At 36.1% G+C, this 21320-nt stretch overlaps 1 protein-coding gene across 2 annotated transcripts in view; it reads left to right on the forward strand.

Annotated features, from left to right (window-relative positions):
- RIT2 (Ras like without CAAX 2) overlaps window positions 1-21320 on the forward strand; it is a 383617-nt gene that overhangs the window by 61387 nt on the left and 300910 nt on the right. For both annotated transcript variants that reach the window (XM_030810507.1, XM_003267563.3), the window contains one exon: window positions 21231-21287. In XM_030810507.1, coding sequence (XP_030666367.1) covers window positions 21231-21287 — 57 coding nt within the window. The remainder of the gene's footprint in view (window positions 1-21230; window positions 21288-21320) is intronic.

The following is a 21320-nucleotide window of genomic DNA, read 5'->3' on the forward strand; positions in this document are numbered from 1 at the left end:
CCTGGCTCAAATTTGGAGGTGGGGACAAAGCAAAACTAACTTTCAACAAAGAGCTGATTTCCCCTCTCAGTGGGGAATTGCAAGTGGTCAAAGAGTTCCAGTGTGTCCAAATCCTGCCAAGAACTCTGCCTTGGGAGCATTTAGCTATGAGTAAAGGAGGTAATGATAGAAACTGATGTGATAGGGTCCAAAATACATTTGTATGACTCTATTATAGGCAAGTATGATTAAAGCAAGTGTTCAGATTCTGCAGTAGATTATACTATTGGTTTCTGCTGTTAAATGGATATAAGATCTAAAGAGGAAATTTCTTCTACAAGGAACTACTTTGTATATGAAAGCATAAAACAATGCTCCATCATTTACTATGATTTAAATATAATTTTTTACTAATCCATGTATCTGTCAATACTTGATAATGCCTTTTATTTTCTTCGCTATTTTTTAAAACACCTAACATTTTAATAATCAAATCAACGAATACGAGGTAGAACATTTAAATATGCTCAGAATCCCTTTCGGGTGGGGTAAAAATATTGAGTCCCTTCCCCCAGCCCTCCAGACAGCATAGTAAGATGATGAAGATAACAAAAAATATTTATCTAGTTCCTTTATGTGCCAGTCATTATGCTTAGTTTGTCCTTATCATCCCATTTAATCCTCGAAACAATTCTATACCCATTTTATACATAAGAAATCTATTGTTGCTTAAAGGGGTTATGATAGCTTTCCATAGAAGCTATCATAATAATGAGTATACTAGTTCAGAGTGTGGGCTGACTGCCTGGGATTGAAATCCAGTTGTGTGTCTTTTTATATGACTCTGGACAAGTTTCCTAAACTCCCTGTGCTTCAATTTCCTTATTTATGAAGTGAGCATAACTTATGTATCAGGGCCTAGGGTTCTTGCTCACAAACCTACCACTAGTAAGTACGTAAATTACTTAACAAAGAGTTTAGACAGCATTTCCTAAACTAATCCACACACCTAACAAGGAGCAGCATTGCAATTTAAATCCTGGTACCCTGACTTCAAAGCCTACACCCCTACAACGTGGCTATAGGTAAGAGGATGAAGAACATATGCCAGGCAGTACTGGATTCAAATAGTGTTTCCTGTTAAAAGTTGAGAGGGTTGTGGTAAGTTTTCAAACCTCTCTGGGCCCCATTTAATTATCCACATGAAATAGTATCTATCAAAAAGTGCCTCCAAGACTTGAAAAAAATATGCAATATGCCTTTACTGGTGGGCAAGATAGAACTGTTTTCTCCTGCTTACTCCTGGTCACTTTCTCTACACTTACTTTGATAGGCTACTTGAAGTCACAGACTTTGATAGGCTACTTGAAGTCACAGACCTATGTATATTATTAGAGTGTGAGAGAAGGCAGAGAATTAGTGCTTAAGGTAATTAGATGTCATTAAAGACTGGGAGGATCAGGTAAGTTCTTAGGAAAGGGAAACTGAGCTAAATGTTACGAGTTTAAATAGAGAAGAAAGAGATGAGTAGATAAGAGACATGACTGGGGCAATGTCAACAGTGTGGAGGAGCAGTTTGATAAGTCACCAGCCCCTGGACTTTTTTGTTCAAATTCAGGCTAACAGATTAGGAAGATTTTCTGAGTTTCAAACTAAGGAGTTTGGAACTGATCCTGTATGTAATAGGAATTAGAGAGTCTTACATGGGAGGTTATATGATAAAGCCCATGAAGTCTTCGTAAAGACAGAGTTAGGAAATATTCATCATTTCTTTTCAAATTATATTTTACATCCTACAAATTGCCTTGGATAACATAATAGAAACATATAAGCCCAATTAATAAATCACTCTTATAAATAGCTCTTTATTCTTTACGCAATCCTAATTAAATTTCTCAGAGCAGCCATTATTTTTATAACGATTTAAGTTCAGGTCTTTTACACACATATCAATTGCATTATTTAGCTTTTTAAGTTATATACATAATATAAGTTAATTCCATAATTAAAGGTTGACATTGTGAGAAGGAAAATAAGTTGTCGTTCTTTATTTATTAGCCACTGTTGAATAGATGAACAATGGTAGCAAGAGGAGTAAGAGCTTAAAGTACATTCATGAGAGTGGAGTGTTGTTGTTCAGCAAGCTATTGTCTGGCATGTCTTGTAAAACTTTGGTAGAGTCCTGGGTATCTTCTCTGACTCTGTGTCATACAGGATATGTACAGGCTTGTGATAATCAAAAAATCAGGTAAGAAGAGACATAGGGAGTGGAAAAGGGTCCAAAAGAACCTCTAGCTTGAACAAGCAGGAATTTTATCTGGGAAGAGGTGATTGAGGGGGTCTCCATAACAAGTTACAAGGTTAAAAGTTAAACATTTTTTTGACATTTTGATTTTCTATTTTGTAAGTTAGCCAACAAGGCTTATATCCCTCCTGAGTTAATGAGCTACTTCAAAGCAAGAGCAATGCGTATAGCAAGTACTTAATATTCACTCATTTAATTATTTAGATTTAGACCAATGGCTAGTAGGCAGTTAACACTAAAAAAGTTTTTCATAGTTAATTTTTTTTTTTTTTTTTTTTTTTTTTTTGAGACGGAGTCTCGCTTTGTCGCCCAGGCTGGAGTGCAGTGGCGCAATCTCAGCTCATTGCAAGCTCCGCCTCCCGGGTTCACGCCATTCTCCTGCCTCAGCCTCTCCGAGTAGCTGGGACTACAGGCGTCCGCCACCACGCCCAGCTAATTTTTTTGTATTTTTAGTAGAGACGGGGTTTCACTGTGGTATCGATCTCCTGACCTCATGATCTGCCCGCCTCGGCCTCCCAAAGTGCTGGGATTACAAGCTTGAGCCACCACGCCTGGCCAGTTAATTTTTTAAATAAATTTGTTATACTATATGCAAAGATTTGAAGGATCATCTCCCGATCTCTAGACACACATGTCCAATTTATGAATGTCTTTCATTATAAGCCCACAGGCACCTTAAAGTGAACCTCTCCTGGATGGAAATATTTATCTTGTTCAACCTTTTACCATTCCTGTGTTCCCTTAGCAAAGGTCACCATCCCATCCACCCAGAAAAAAATAACTATCTTCCATACCTCATCTATTCGATCAGTCTCCAATTCCTTCAAATTCTCTTCTGTAATATCTATTCATTCTATTACAAAACTTTCTGTCTGTAATGGAAAAATCTCTCACCTTTAACTGAATGTTTTCTCTACTTTCATGCCACCACAACAGCAATCATTATCACAGAAGACTTCTGTGGCCAAATACGTGTTTTGTTTTGTTTTGTTTTTTTCTGACACACCAAGTAGTGAACTGGGTCTCCTCTAAGTCAGGTGGGACACTATCTACTTGGAAATAGTGTCAGATCCTACAGGTTGGAGTCCCAGCCCCCAGTATTCCCCCCTCCACACCAGACAGTAGTTGTAAGTCCGAGCCTCTGGAACTTCTGACCAACTGGCTTCACATTGGGGTTCTCACTAACACATTTTAGGTTGGATTAATTTGCTGGGGCGGCTCAGAAAACTCTGGGAGACACTTACTTATGTTTACCAGTTTATTGAAAAGAATATTTCAAAAGGATACAAATGAAGAGACACGTAGGGCAAAGTATAGGGGAAGGGGCGTGAAGCTTCAATGCCCTCCCTGGGCGTGCTGTCCTCCAGGAGCTTCCATGTGTTCAGCTGTCCTGAGCTCCTCAAACCCTGTCCTCTTGGGTTTTCTATGGAAGCTTCACAATGTTAGCATTGCTTCCCTCAGGTATTGGGCAGGACCCTCTCTGGGAAGGATCTTAAACCCATAATCAGAAAGGCAGGAACGATTACAGTCCTGCTTTGGGGAAGATGGAGGACAGAAGGGGATTCTGTTTCCTGAGGCCTGCCCCTGAGGCCCAATACATCCAACATTGTAACAAAAGACTAAAACAAGCATTACTATGGAGTTATGAACCAGGAACCCTGGATGCAAACCAATATATACCAAAACACCATAACACCACACCACCTCTACTGCTGGAGTCTTCTCGCAGCCTTCACCTTTTCTCATTCACATTTCACACAGCTGATTCTTAACAGGTATTCCTGCTCCCAGAAATGTCTATTTATATCTGTTCCTTCATCTTGGCTGGTAGATTTTATTTTCAAAAATCAATTCTGCTGGGCAAGATTGCTTACACCTATAATCCTAGTGCTTTGGGAGGCCAAGACAGTAGGATCACTTGAGCCCAGAAGTTTGAGACCAGCCAGGACAACATAGTAAGATACTGTCCTTACACACAGAAAAATTAAACATTATCCTGTCCTGGTGGTGCACACTTGCACAGCTACTAGAGAGGCTGAGGTGGGAGAATCACTTAACTTAGGGAATTCAAGGCTGCAGTGAGCCATAATTGTGCTATTGTACTCCATCCTGGGAGACAGAGCAAGATCCTGTCTCAGACAAACAAATAAAAAGCAATTCTGAGTATGTCTCGTTCATAAAAAAAAAAAAAAAAATCCCTTCTCAATTACCCATTGCTTTCAGAAGAAAGTTTAAAATGTTTAATGACACAATGGACCGTTGGTGATATGACTTTAGATTTTCTCTCCAGCCTCCATCTGCAAGCTGTACGCCTTACATCCACTCTGAGCTCCATCTATACTGAATTAGCAGAAATGCCTGAATACCACTTGTTGCCTGAGCCTTTGGAACTTTGGCACATGCTATTTCCTTTGCTCGTAGTAAGTTTCCTCTACTTCTTACCCATGTGCACCATTAACTATTAATACATATTCACTATTCAAGATTCAGCATGCCCTGTCTTCTCAGAGAAATAATTAATTCTCCCCAAGGTTGGAGTGCATTCCCTCTTCTTTGCCTAAATTAGAACCTGCGATTAACTATCATAACATTTAGTGCACAATGATGTAATTATCTTTTTAATTTTTATCCTTCATTCTGCTGTGAGTTCCTTGAAGATAGAATTTACCCCTTTTACCTCTGTGTCCCTAAAACTTAACAGAGGACCTAGCTGTAGTGCAGTTGTTTGTTGATTAAATGTACAGGAAATAAAAAGAACATATCTAGTACATTGCTTGGAATTTAGAGCTAAAGAAATTGAGCTAGAGCTGTCATTGTGACTTGTCTGAATTAATTTAATGAACCAGCATTTGGTGTTATGAGACTTTAGCTCTACTGACACTGTTGCTCAATGATCTTTCTATCAAACCCTGGACAACTTCCCGGTAGTTCTTATTGTGTCATTGTTTATGAAACGGAACTACACGCTGTCTTTGGAATTTCACAAGCCAAGATTCACTATCATCATGTCTGTCAGTGCTGGTTTGCCAGTTTTCTCTCCATAATTCACTTAACTTTTCCTCCAGAGAGTTGGAGTGCCAAACTGGTGATACTACAATTCATGTATTAAGAGCTAACAGCAGAAAACAACCCTAACCAAGTAATAAGTGGAGTGACTACTCTAGATTCAAACTATTTTTCAATTCAGTCTAACATGTGGTTGAAACAATTTTACTAATTCATTAATTAAACAACAGAAAAATGAACAACTGGCATTCCCATAATAATATAAGGAACATCAAACAAGGTGTATTCATTAAAGCGAAACACCAGTTGATTGAAATGTAATATTTCAAACAGATGGGACAACATCATATGAGCAAATGTGAGCTGTGGTTTTATAAAAAAAAAATATTGTAGCTAGATAGACCCTGAGACCATGATGAAACATTGAAAAAGACAAATCAGTTGAATCATTCCAAATAAAATGGTTTAAAAGTAAATCTCAGTAAATGTTTATCAAGAACTTAACGATTGTCTGGTCACTAGTTTAAGTTCTTTACATATATTGTTTCACTTACTTTTCATAACAACCCCATAGTTGGTATTATTATTAACCCTACATTATAGATGAGGCAACTATGAAAGAGGACTAATTACTTAATAACTCTCCTAAAGCCACATGATGTGTAAATATCCAGGAAATGTCTTAAGCTTCTAGCACTTGTTTCCTTAACCATTTTCCCAGACTGACAGTTTCATGTTATCTCACAACCTAAATACCTAATTCTTTGAATTACTGGTTTCAAAATATTTGATGCATTTATTTATATCAGCGGTGAACCAGTCACCAATTTTTAATGAATACATGCTACACTTAATGTCATGTTTAACACTAATATTATTGTTACAGATATACAAAAGAAACAGGAGCCTGACATCAGTTAGCTTTGAATTTAGTGAACCCATATAATACAACCATATAATAAAATGGTTGTTAAAGGAACTGGCTTAAAAGTCAGAAAATGTCTCAATGGAATTGTTCAAGTCCCAGCATAACACACATTGTGACAGTATACTTTCTTTGTACCTTTAGTGATTCCAAATTTGATAGATCACAGATCCCTGTGGGTTATCCCTGAGTCAGCTCACATCTGCAGCCATTTCATTGGCCTCATGTGCTTCAACTTTTGCTTTCAGCTTCCAAGGCTGCCCTCCTCTTTGACCAGTCAGCCTCCACTCCATGATGGGTTTAAACAGTAGAACTCCCCTCATACTTTTGTGTCATATAATTTATTAAAGAGGAGAAACAAAGGAGTATAATTTCAACACAAAGCAAGCAAAACTTTAAATTTGACATCTATTATTAAATTGTCCCAAATTTTCTAACCATGCTCCATTGCATGTCTCCCTGGCATGGTCCATCTCTCTGAGCCCCTGGCTTCAGGCCTTTTCAAAGAAACTTATTCCTTTTTCTTCACATTTTGCTTACTCTTCTCATTTGTAGACTCCTCATATGTTAGTTTATAAATATAATAATTTTATTTTATTTTAACTTTATTTTCTCTTTATATTTTCCTAAGAATATTGAAAAGTGTATCAAGAGAAAAATGCAAGCATTACACTTAAGTATAACTTGTAAATTTATTTTTGGTGTTGTTTTGGTTTTTAGTCACCAAAATTTTAATATTAGCTGTCTTGGGATGAGTAGATGGAGTGATTTGGCAGAAATTTACTAAAACTTTATTGATTAAGCACAGCATTAATTTTTAATTCTATAATTTGATATTGTGCACAGGTAAGATAGTAGTGAAGTGGAAAAACAAAAAATGACAGCAAGTTCTAGAAAGGGAGAAAGAGTGTTGAGAGAAATAGTTGGATATGGCAAGAGGGACAAAATGAGTGAAAAAGCGAAGGATCATAAGAAAAAAGGGAGACATATAAGCACAATAGCCATGAATATATGACATTGAGAAAGGAGAAATGGTAGAAAAATAAAAGGAAATGAGAAAAAAGAAATGATCTGGAGTCATATAGACAACTTGTCCAAGTATGTTTTCAAATTGTGTCATCTTTGATTATAGGCTTTTGAAATACTTATTAATTGATGTGTGAATAATTATAGCTTTTTTTTATTTGGAAGAGTAATGTTTTACCTTAGATCAGTAGCACTCAAACTCTTTGATCTGAGGATCACACTAAACACTTGAAAATTACTGAGCACCCTGAAGAGCTTTGTTTATGTGAATTATTTTTATTGATATCTACCATACTATAAATTAAAACTGAAGTTTTGTTTTAAATTACCCATGGATGCGTAGCTTAAAAGACAATTGCATTTGTCTATCTGTTTCTGTGTTCAATATGCTAAAGTATGTTGTTTTGGTTGAGTACATAAGGAAAGCTGGTTTTATACGGACAAGTGGGAAAAGGGAGACCCTCATTTACCCTATGAAAAGGCCTCTCAGACCCTAAGGGTTATTTGACCATATTTTAAGAACCACTGCCCTAGACAGAATAGGCATGATTCAATTCTGTAAATGTTGACTGCGGAAGACCCTGTGTTGTCTGCCAGACACCATGTTCCCAGTCTCTAGGGTGCCAAGGCCTCTGCCTGTCAGGTGACTAGAAGCCAGTAGAAGCAGCCCAGCTTTAGGCAGAGCTCATCTCAGGGTACTGTGTGGAGCCAAAGCACGTTTACTGTGGAGGCAAGATGAAATCCAGTCCAGGGACTGATCTAGTCAGTGGATGTGTTTGTGTCACCATAACAAATCCAGCCTAGTGGACCAACAAGTGATATGTTGAAAATTAATAATGTGGTCACAATCTGTTCTAAAACTGTGCAAATCCTTCAAATTTTATGTTGTGTCAGATAATTACGTAGATCTGATCCTAACCTCCACATCTTTTTTCATTTGAACAGATGTCATACCAGCACTGACTCATTCTTGTAGTTTTGTAATTGTCACATTGATTATTGACTGAAATATGAGATTTTTGCATGATTCCGTTACATTTTATCTTTCTGGGTTTGTCCCATCATTCCAGCCTATCAGGACTGCCTATCTTGCATCTGACACCCAGCCTGTTAGCCATTGCCTTTAGATTGATGTTATTTCACATATGTTGTGAAAAGAAAAATACAGTTAAAATAATGTATAAACCAAAAGAACCCTATGAAAATATAATATTATAAAGATTATCACCATTATTACCGTAATTAATTTAAATAAGTATGATCTAGATAAGGCCATGAAAGAGTATGCCTTTTATTCAGGATATGGTCCATCCTCCATTTTCAGTTTTTTTCATGAAGGACTGTGGAAGCTGGTGGAAGCTAATAATGTCTTAAGAAAAGAGTCTAGGAAGCCAAACACATTCATGATACAAGGCACAAAATGGGAAGTTCCAGGCAGGAGGTAAAAAGATATTAGAGGTGAGGTAAAAATATTATTTCTGCCCTCCCAATGCCCGTCTGATAAGGTAGGCAGTTGACTATTCTATGATCTCTTCTCAAAGTGTTTTTACAAAATTGTTACAAGTAGGATGGAGATTCATCAAACAAAAGAAAATGCTTAGGATGTATGCAGATATTACAGCAACACTTAAATCACGGGTGCTTAATGCTTTGATAATCTTCTAAACCAATGAAAGTAAAACCTTCAGCCGCGGGTGTACGTTGGTGTCCAGTAGTTACTAACATGATTATCTAAAATGTCAAAAAATGTTTTCATTGCAGGATCAGGGTGTCAAGACAGAGGAAATTCTTATTGTGGCAAATGATAACAATATTAATTCTCATATGGATTAGATATTAACATCTATGATAACTCCTGTGAAAAATTATACACATTTTAAAATCTGAATGCTTTGGAATTGTCTGTAGTTACTACCACCCATTCATGTAGATGAGACTCCAGTAATTGTCTCCATTAGTTATTATGCTATAAGAATGGCACTACAGAGAGAGTTGTATTTACGTATGTTGGCACAGGTATGCAGGGCACTGCATACTGAAATACTCCTTAGGTATTCCATTTACCTAAGGAGATGAGGTTTATCCTAAATGTTAAAATACTTGAGAAAATATTAGTGAAAATGTCTATTTTTCTTCTTCAAGTTCAAAATAAACTGTCAGCATACAGCAAATAAATAATGACTGGTAATATTTAGTTTTAATATTCTTTGCTTTTTTGTGTCTCATCAATCATCCTTGAAAATCAGTCAGTGAAGATGAATAGAGTTTTTAAAGTCCTGGAAAGCACAATTTCTTTCCATTAGCAGTGAGTTTGTGGAGAAATGTCAAGTAAAGGGGAACATTCCATAGAAGGAAAAACACTCAGGGAAATGAAGAATTGCAAAAGGTGCTGCTCCCATCCAGCTGCTCAGTTGAACACCATTTCCCCAACCAAATGATGCTGTTTTCTAATCTATCCCTCAACCCCCAAATCTCATTCCTTTTCTTCTCAACCATCCGTATCCTATAACCACACACCTATAGAAACGTAGACATGCCAGCCCTTCAGTAAATGTCTTATGACTAAATAAACAAATTAAATCACAATCTCAGATTCCCTGCCCACCTTTGAACTGTGATGGATTTGTTCTAAGAAAATAATTGGTTCAGAAATTCTGACTCTGGGAAGTATAGATTTGGTATTAGCCTGCATTAATGAGCTTCATTACCTTAATATAAATATGCTGAATTATGCTTTTGATCTGGAAAGCACCAAACCACCAGTGCTGAATACCCCTTTCTAAATGTTAATTTTATAGAAATTTAGAACCTGTATTATTCCTAGAGAAAACAGAGGAGAACCTCTTTCATTTTAGAAATGCATTAATTAGAAAAAAAATGAAAGCTGTCATTAAAGTGGGATCGGGATACCTCTTACCCAATTTCTGATTCAACATTCTTTCAGTACAGAAGATCAACGTTGTCAGTATTACAAGCTGCAAAGAGAATTAGGAGATCTTTACCAAACCCCACAAGGACCCTATTTTACTATGCTTAGTACCTCCCTTTTACCTTGACTTTAAAAAGATCCTATCACTCCTGTTTGGGGCCATTCCAGGTTGGTGGTTATCTCAGTCTTATTCTCCGTGCACAGCAGCTTGGCTGCCTAGGTGCTGGGTGCTATTCTGCCATGCCTCCTCTGGGCATGTCCTTGGGAAAGATCCTGTGCTATGGATTCTTGTAGCTCTATTTCTGACCCTCAACTCAATGCAATTTAGAAAATGTTTGTAAATATGTGTGCTGAGGGGAAAATAAAAGAACACTCTCCATGCTTTCTTTTATTTTATTTATTTATTTATTTATTTGAGACGGAGTTTCACTCTTGTTGCCCAGGCTGGAGTGCAATGACGCTATCTCAGCTATCTCAGCTCACTGCAACCTCCACCTCCCTGGTTGAAGCAATTCTCTTGCCTCAGCTTCCCGAGTAGCTGGGATTACAGACATGCGCCACCACGCCCGGCTAATTTTGTATTTTTAATAGAGACGGGGTTTCTCCATGTTGGTCAGGCTGGTCTTGAACTCCTGACCTCAGGTAATCTGCCCGCCTCAGCCTCTCAAAGTGCTGGGTTACAAGCGTGAGCCACTAGGCCCAGCCCAGTCTCCCTGCTTTTACTTTAATTTGACTTTGAGTCAAAAGTTAATTTTAGATGCATTTATTTATTTATTCATTCAAAAATAAACATTTAGTGTACATGTATGTTATTACTCAGCAAATATCAATGGCCCACATGGTGCATAAATTTTCAGGTAAGAGGAAGGAATTAATGAAAACCAATTAGCACAATGGAAAGAGTTTGGCTTTGGGGTCCTATGGCCCAATCAATCTGATTCCTTGATATTGCTCTGTAACCTAACCAAGTTACTGCATGGCTCTCAAAACAATTTTGTTAAATTGTTCCTTCAAGGAATTTTGTGAGGTTATAAATCAAACTTAAATACTCTTAAATTGATATATAAAATATCCTAAATTTAAATTGTTTTAAAAGATATAATTTCTGCCTTATTTTAAATAATGATGTCTTCAATAAAAATCCTATAATTTCTGGTAAATATATCTATTGGGACATAAAAGACATAATAATTTAATACTCATTATTATCTTTTTTATAAACTATATGAACAAGTTATTTAATAGTGGAAAATGGTACATGGTTCTTATTCTTGTTGAAAATGGTATATTTATTTAATTTTGTCATAGAATTTTATCCCACCTACCATAATAAATGTTTATTTTAATAATAGTGCTATAATAATTTTATTTTTTGTTGCTGTTGTCACCATTAAACACACTATTACTGTGTAAGCAAATGTGTGTGTTTTTTCACTGGCTGTCCTCCACAACTCCCCATCTTCTTCTCAAATGTAAACCTTTAGAAGGCAAGGGTCTTCATCTGTTTTGTCCACTGACGTATCCCAACTATCTAAACAGTGTCTGACACATAATATTTTTGAATGAATGAATGCCAGCAAGGGAATATTGGGAGTTCCAAGGAGGAGGAAAGGGTTTTGATTTAAATTCAGTAATGAGAGAACACCTCCCAGAGAAGGCCCAAGTGAATGATAATCTGAAAGAAGTATAGAGCAAGCCATGCAGGTATCTGGAGGAGAGTTCTCCAGGCAGAGGTAGAAGCACCAACAAAGACTCTCCTTGGGAAAGGGCGTTACTGAAAGGTGTGACAAACTCTGAAGGCCAATATGACGGGAACAGAATGAATAAAATAGAGGATTGAAGTACAAGAGAAATAACCAGATCCTAAATAGATGAGGAAGGAATGGTGATGATGGTAACAATGAAACGAAGAAAGAGGCATTGCAGAATGCTTAATTTGGAGGCGGTTTTAAGTTATCTCTCTTCCCTCTTCTCATTTTTCAGATGAGAAAATTAAGTTGGAGAGTTTGCGTGATTTTTTCATGGTCCCCAAAACCAAGACAAATGGGGCTAAATCTTAGTGACCTCTCTCCCAATCTCCTTTTTCCCATTTCACTGACAGGACATCGATTCTCAAAGGGAAAGCAGTGATTTGCCAACTTCTGTCTTTGAGTTTTTAGATTGCATTATTCTCTAAATTGCTTTAGTTTAGTACTTCGCATAAATATCAAGTATTTTTTGGAGGAGTGGGTGTGGGTTGGAGGAGTAATAATGAATTATATGATCTTATGCTATATATATATATATATATATATATATATATATAAAATTTTGTAGGAAATAACCCCTTTCTATAATTTTCCTCTTTCATAACTGACAGTCTCTGCCTCTGGCCAAATACCACTGACATTCCAAGGAGGGTGATATATAATACTGTCAGATTTTCAGAGAAGTAAATTTGATGATTTAATACTGAATTATGCAAAGCAAGAAGCAGTTGACTTATATTTAACTTTAAAATGAAATAATAAATTACGGGAATATCTGAATAATGAAATGGAAATTTAAATAAAAATATGTGCATGAAAAAAGAAGTCCATACAAAATGTGTTTGCTTTTAAAAATGATTGTTTTTAATCTCTCACCACTACCATTGTATGAACATTTAAGATGCATTTGGCCATTATTTATTATATGTACTTAATGAATATTTTATAAAGTCCTTGGAAACACTACATTTACATAACATATGTTAATGATATAGCCACTAATAAAGAAAAAGGGTCTTTGATATGAAATCCATCAGGTACTTCCTAATAGTATCCAGGGCTTACCGTTAAGTAATGTCCATTTCTATGGTAGGATAGTATTCTTCCTTGCTATACAAGGGTAATAAATTAACTGTAATAATTTTAGAAGTTAAAGCAAAGGGCTATTAAGAGTCTACTAAGCATTCTTTATTTTCATCCCTAATTACTTTTATAAAGATTGCAAATATTCTGACCCAATGTCTTCTCTACTCATACACACTCTTCACTTTCTTTGTATCCATAAAGCCACTAACCAACTTTCAAAGAAGCATTTATGTGCCTAAAGTAGAAAAAGCCTCCTATTGTTATGTCTTTTCCCAGATATTTTTATGATGACCACATAGTTAACCTGAAAAAAGCTTCACATATTATTTCAGATGTACTCCTATCTAGATAATTAATTTTTAAAAGTAATAAATACAATTATGCATATATTTCTAGCATGTAGGTTGTTACACCCTACAAAAATTTTAAAAAGTATGGTTTTTTATAATAATTTCTGTTAATATTCATCAAAAATTAAAAGGTGCTTATTCAGATAATTTAGAAGCATTCCTTGTAGAAGCTAGTAAGATACAGAGGAACATTAAGGCCAAAGTTAGTTTTTCAGAAAATGATTTTTCTTTTTGGGGGGAAAGTATAACATTTCATTTTCCTTCATTTGACATTTCCACCTTTCCTTTAAATATCCTTTTCCCCCTTATGCTGGAGCCTGCTATGTGTTCACCAAACCTATTTTCTTTTCTTCCTAACATGCACCCCATCTCATAGTAGTTAGGAAGAGCCAAGTAACTGAGTTTTAATAATAGACTGTGGATACAGTAATGTACAATATTTATGGCACTTTTTTTACTTAACATTCTGTCACACAATTCTCTGAATTCTCTTATTTCACTTTTATGCCAATTTGTCATAAAGAACTCAGAGGAGGCCTTGCAGTTCTGAGGGATGGGAGACCACCTGATGAGGGGATCTGGGAAAGACTCCATAGAACAGAACAGTCATCTTCCAGCATCCCTTATGTTGCACTTGACATGAGTGAAAAATAATTGCAGCAAAGACACCAAAATCTTTGTTCAGCCATTTGCCTTTTGCACTAATAAATTCTTTGTAAGACAGAGCTAGGAAATAGCGTTCTTATACATTCTACTTATGCCAGGGCACCTATTTCCATCAATCTCTCCCCTACCCACACTCACACATGCATGCAGCTTAATTTTCTGATTCAGGATGTCTAAAACACATCTAGAATTCACTATATTTGAAGAGTTCCACCTATTTATTTGGTATTCCCAATATCTAGCACACAGTAGATGCTCAATAGGTGTTTTATGGGTGAACTTTGAAATCTTTTGGGACAGCACGATTTTTCTTGTTCTAGGAGGTCTTGACCAAATTGGGATCCAGTGACAGTCTTTCTTACACTTCTCTCTCGGCCTTTTTAGACAAATAGATTCTAATCCTCTAATTGAAGTAATCTGATGCATAGATAAGAACAGAAACTAAATATATTGTGTTTAGGTCATATTTGACCTAAATTCTCCATGAAAAAATTAATTGCTAATTTTCAGCATCAAGTTTTGAAGGTCTATTCTTCAAGAATTTTGTGGGCTCCATCTTACACATAAGGGTTTACTGGTCAGTGAGAAATGAATAGGAGAATATAGTTGGCCTCTTGATCTGAATTTCTCCATACATCCTTCTGCAAAGCCAAAATACCAACAAGAAGTACAATTAAACCACATGTGATCTATGCCATGAATGTCAAATTACCTCTAAGTAGAAAAATAAAACAGAAGTCAGGTGTGGTGGCTCATGCCTGTAATCCCAGCACTTTGGGAGGCCAAGGAGGGTGGATCACCTGAGGTCAGGAGTTCGAGACCAGCCTGACCAACATGGAGAAAACCTGTCTCTATTAAAAATGCAAAATTAGTCGGGCATGGTGGCACATGCCTGTAATCCCAGCTACTTGGGAGGCTGAGGCAGGATTATCTCTTGAACCCGGGAGGTGGGGGCTGCAGTGAGCTGAGATTGCACCATTGCACTCCAGCCTGGCCAACAAGAACAAAACTCAGTCTCAAAAAAAAAAAAAAAGAAAAGAAAAAAAATGTAAACAGAAATTCTGCTGCCATTACAAGGCTGTGGTTGTGGAGGATGGAGAGAGGGAAGACTTAAAAGACTGAGGAGAAGAGGAGAGCAAAGTCAAGTACTTAAATGAAATATTGGTAAAATCATCTTTTGAAAGAAAGCCATACGACACTAATTGCCAAAATGCTGCAAATTAGTCTGAAAGTTTATGTTTCACAGCAGTGATAATGTGCTTGACAGTAAACAGAATCAGAACTGACAATCTGCTTCTCAGGGAGATGGAAATAAGTAGAAAAGAGGTATTCACCTTCAAGATGTGGCAGTGAAGGAAAAAGTAGGAAGGTAATGAAGAAAACTAAAGATTCTGTTGAAAACAAAGAGAAACGATATGACAATTACTTCTATGATCCCCACCACCTGTCAATGTTACCTAATTTGAAAAAAAAAAAATCCTGCACCTTACTAACCTGACAGAAGACAACACCCTTTATGTAAAACTGAACATGTAATACATAGAAACAGAGAAAAAAAGGTGAAACAAACAGGATACAAAACTACCCTAAGAAGAAAGAAGAAGAGGGAGTCAACTCTTTTAAGCTAATAAATATTCTCCCCCAAAATTTAACAAAGTATTGACATGTACTACAAGAAGCTTAACTGAGTTAAACATCCTCAAATAATCGTGTGTAGATGAATTTAAACACAGAATCAGAAATTCAAAAACTGAGAAACAGAAATAACTTAAAGAAGATATATACTGAGAAAAAAGAAATTGTAGGAAAAGACAAAATCGTCTCAGAAATAAGGGACAAATCACAAGGTACTCTTGGGAGAATACTTTGGAATGAAACTGAGACATTTGGAGAGCAGGGAAACAAGAGAATTAATATGTGATTAATAATAATTTTTACAAGGTCTAAAATGTCAGAGAAAATGTGGTAGAAACGAAAACCAGGCAAAAAATATTCAACAGCATAAAAAGTCAAATCCTTGAAGAATAAAAACAACAATATATATATATAAAAAAAGATTCAATAAAAAGTTCTAGAAATTAAAGAAAATATGTATTTACTTATTGAAAAGACCCACTTGTACCTGAAAAAAGAAATCTGAAACTGTTTTTTTTTTTGAGACGGAGTCTCACTCTGTTACCCAGGCTGGAGTGCAGGGGCACAATCTCTTCTCACTGCAAGCTCTGCCTCTCGGGTTCACACTGTTCTCCTGCCTCAGCCTCCTGAGTAGCTAGGATTACAGGCACCCACCACCATGCCTGGCTAATTTTTTGTATTTTTTAGTAAAGATGGGGTTTCACTGTGTTAGCCAGGATGGTCTCGATCTCCTGACCTCATGATCCGCCCGCCTTGGCCTCTCAAAGTACTGGGATTACAGGCGTGAGCCACGGCGCCCGGCCTGAAACTATTAATTTCAAGACATAACTTAGTAAAACTAGTGGACTATAAAGAAAAAAGAATCCTTAGTATCTCCAGAAAAACAGATCAAACAGTTAACATGGTTCAGAAAAGTGCAGGACAAGTATTTTATATCCAGCCAAGTTGTCTTGTAAGTATCAAGGCTATAGAAAAATAGTTTAAAATAGGCAATAACACTGGAAATACTGTACCCATGAATTCTATCATAAGTGTGTGTATATATATATATATATTCCTCCATCCAGTCAAGAGAAGATTGGGAAAACTTTGAAAAAAAAATAGCTAATTGACGAAGATTTATTATATTCAATTTTAAACCTTAGACCAAAACAAGAATGAGAACATGAGTACAAGAATGTGAATGGACTTAACTTGCCTATTAAAATAAAACAAATTTTAAACTGGTGCAAAAAATCCAGCACTGTAATATACAAAGAACCTCCTGAAACACAATGATTTACGATTGTAAATTCAAACAAAAATTAGGAATAAACCCCCCAAATTGAAACAAAGTTAATGCAGTGATTATAACTTTGATCACACCAAAACGATAAAAATAATTAAATGAGATAAGGGAAACTTTTAAATAATAAAAGCCACAATTCACAATTGCATTGTTCATTGATACCCTAACATTCTGATCAAAATATTGATTTATGACTTATGCTGATATTTTCTAGGACAACTGTTCTTACTTGGGACTTGTTGATCATTACCCATTTCTCAATATTGTGTTCTTGTGTGTATATAAATGAATGTTTTGGGAGTAAAAGATAGACCGTTGTTATTAGATTTTTAGAACCAATGTATTAAGATATTATAAAGTCAATACAATTAAAATATCTGAAAAAAGGATAGAATTATGATGTTTGAGTTTCTTATGAAGTTGCTCTGTAGCAAGGAATAATAGAATGCCAATTTTTTGAGGATATAAAACTGTGTAACATAAAATGAAATAAAATTTAATCTCCAGTCTGACTGATAGCAGATTCTCTCCAGTGTGATAACAGGTTGAGCTTGATAGGTACTTAGGAGAGATTTTTCAAAAACTGTTTTTTTATAAATTATCTCCCCCAAATGGAAATGCCTGTTAGATGTCCCATAGGGGATCCACTTTGTAAAACACAAAAGAAACTTATACAAATCAATCTTTCTAAAATTATCTTTTGAATTCTGAAACAAAGCTCAGCTGGCTCCTTTTGCTTTGATTCTGTCTCAGCGGTGGGTCAGAAGATTCCACACTTAAACGGCTTTTTTCAATTATACAACAAGCAGCAGTTTTCCATTAAAGCACAAACTCCATCATCTAAATATATACTTTTTTTTGTTTTGTTTTGTTTTGTTTTTGCGGGGCAGGCTGGCGGGGGGAGGTAGCAGGGGGATGGAGTCTGGCTCTGTCACCCAGGTTGGAGTGCAGGGGCACAATCTCGGCTCACTGCAACCTCTACCTCCCAGGTTCAAGTGATTCTCCTGCCTTAGCCTCCTGAGTAGCTGAGATTACAAGCATGCGCCACCACGCCCAGCTGATTTCCGTATTTTTAGTAGAGACGGGATTTCGCCATGTTGGCCAGGCTGTTCTAGGACTCCTGACCTCAGGTGATCCACCCGCCTTGGCCTCCCAAAGTGCTAGGATTACAGGCGTGAGCCCCTGCTCCCGGCCTAGGTGTTCTTATAAATAACTCTAACAGGTAAGTCCTTGACTGATTCATTTATTTCTGGTGTTGGCTGTATGTTTCTCAAGTCTAATATCCAAATATTTCTATTATTTATTAAAATGCTTTCATATCTTTTTTTTAATTTGTTCAAAACTTCTTCAGGCTCCACAATTCCTTCCCAATTGCATATCAATTAACTTAGCCCATAACAGTTCTTTCTATTGCTTCTTGACAGCTTCCGTGACTATCACGTACTGATACCTGATAGAGGAAGGTTTAAATGTGTGAATAGAATGGTGTGACATATGAGTAGCGATATCAATCATTCTTAACATTGTTAAAGAAAATCAGAGCCAGAAAATAGTTAAATTGGTAAGAACAGATTTTATTCAGGAACTATGGCAAAGGATAAAGAAGAACTACGTATAGAACTGGTCTTAGTTCCAAATACAGCAAGCACTAAGGCAGATGTATAGCCGAGAAGCAGGATTGGGGTCAGTGGATGGAAAAATTACTAAGAAATATCCAGAAGAGGTGATTCTGGTTAAACAAATTTAATGAGATTCTTGCTGAAGGCAGGGAAATCAAATATTTCTTGAGGAGTGGTGGGGATGAAGAAATTGATCAGGTATTGAGAATGATCAGATAGCAAGGGTAGGGGATGCTCTCTAAACTGATTTAGCAGTATTCTTGCTAAATCTGGGTTATGAAAAGATGAATATGGAAGTACAAAAGTTTAGGTGTAGGTGAGAAGAGGGTTCAGAGGAGCCTGACTGAAGTTTTGGCAAGGAGCGAGTCTTCATCATTCTGATATCAAAATGAAGACGGCAAAGGTCATTTTTATGTCATAGGATAAAGTCATTCTCATGGATGGAAAGTACCACACTAAGTCCGAGAACAAGACTAGTAGCTGTTTGGGCAGTGATATAAGTTCAGACTGAAAGGAAAGATGAATGTGGTTCACGAAAGACCACATATATTAGCATATCATGTTGAAGATTATGTTCTTTATTTTAATAGCAGCTGACATGTGAGTGACATAATTTTTTTAATGATGATGTTGGTACCATTGGGAAAGAGCTAATGTAAAGAAAATAAAATAATTATGGAGGAAACAGTTTTTAGTCTAATGCAATAGAGATTTTCAAAAGAAATATAAGATTTTGAACTAGAGTAACAGCAGAAAGAATCAAGATGTATGAAAAATTTGTTGGAGTGAAATCTTAAAATTTATGTTTGTATGGAGGATATGAGAGGGAAGGGATGCAAAGACATCTTTGAGATTTTAGCCTAAATAATTCACTATCATAAGGTGGATGTTGAGACTGTTAATCACATTAGTAATTAAGTCTATATCCATTTGTTTTGAGTGGAGTAGGAATATCCTCCTTTTAGTTTTAAATGTACTGAACTAAGCTATCATTGAAATTGAGATGACTGACTACCCATAGCTAATTGCTCACATGAAGCCATGCCTCTGACCTCTGTGTTCTAACTGGGAGTAAACCAGTCAGGAACTCAGAGAGGGAGGCAACTGCCATTTTAAAACTCAGGAAAAGCATTTTCCAAATGCTTCTTCATATCCACTTAATAAACATGTTGCTTTCAGTTTGTTTACCCGAAGTATTCTAACTCCTCAGGCTATCTGTAAGGAATGTTGATTTGCATTTCAAAAATTTGCCCAAAGTTGTCAAATTGAGTAACACTTACATGTAGAGACGTCTTTTGTCCATGTGAATAAAGGAAGTAAACAATTGTTAAAGCATAAAACAGAAATTCTCTTCCACTGTGTCAGTTTCCATTTCTTTGCATTTCTCAGCAGGGTCAGACTAGTGCATTCCCATGTTTTTGAATGTAACTGAGTCTTCTCTGCTCTGAACATTTGCTAAAGTGTGTACACACTGTTAAAAACAACCAGAGCTGGACACTAGTTAAAGTGATAAAAATAAATTTAATCCAGGAACTATTTCCATAAGGGAAAAGAGTCATCAGTATAGAACTGGGCTCAATTCCAAATACAGAAAGAACACGCAGATATGTATAGGCAAGGCACAGAGGAGGAGGAAGGTGAGAGGGGAGGGGTTACACCTGTGAATGGAAAATTCCTAAGAGGAGACATCAAGGGAAGGAAGATTCTTGCTAAAGTGACTTGTTGAAGGTAGGACAGAGGATCAGATATCAGGGGAGGATTCTTTCTACACTGACTTAGCAGGATTTGTACTACAAGTGGGATATATAGACCCAGCCAGAATGCAAGGACAGGGTCCTTGTTTGAGGCCTAGTAGAGAAGAAGGCTTAGGATCTCACCTAAAATTTACTCAAGGAGAGAGTCTGTTAACAAACACACATGCAGAAGTGAGGAAAAAAGAAAGAGAAGAGCTATTATACACCATTTTTATCTAAGTTTATTGTTTTGCTTCAGAGTTCCTTTTGCTTCCTAATAATGGAAATTCACATGAGGAAATACTTTACAATAGAAATATTACAAATGTTTTACAAAATCATAGGTTTGGAAATAATGTGGAGAATACAGAATTACAGAAAAAAAAGTAATGAAAAAAAGGTGGTCAATAACATAAATAGGCAAAATAAAAGTAACTGAAATAATTTTAATTTTGAACAGTTAAAGACAAAAATCATGTAATTACATATATTTATAGTTCGTAAGAACTTCAGAGGGTATCTATTCACTTTTAAGATGAAAAACTTAGAGTCCCAGAGATTGTACAGATTCTTTGGTGAAAGGGACTTGCACATCATTACCAACTATTTAGCCAGAGCAGGTCAAGAGGGATTCTGTAACTGGTTTACATTTTCATTATGTCAAGAGCTTCTTTATTTTTACTCTAATACCATTTTTATTGAAATACACTTAAATTTTGAACATATTTATTTCAGAGAAGTATCTGGCATTATCTGACACATTTTTCCCTCTAGAACTTTGTCTTATTGTTTTCATTTTGTGTGAAATTAAATTAGTCACTCACATAACTAACTTATTCACCATAACCTTTTAAAAGATTGGTGGACTATGTTGGTAAGTATATTGTTGAATTAGTGAATTTTTATTAAACAAAATGTGTTTTTTTTTCTTTCAGCAATGACAATGCAGTTTATTAGTCATCAATTCCCTGATTATCATGACCCTACTATAGGTAAGTGGAAACTTCTTTTCTCCGTAAGCTCAA

This window comes from Nomascus leucogenys, chromosome 4 (genome assembly GCF_006542625.1).
Source record: "Nomascus leucogenys isolate Asia chromosome 4, Asia_NLE_v1, whole genome shotgun sequence".
NCBI lineage: Eukaryota > Metazoa > Chordata > Mammalia > Primates > Hylobatidae > Nomascus > Nomascus leucogenys.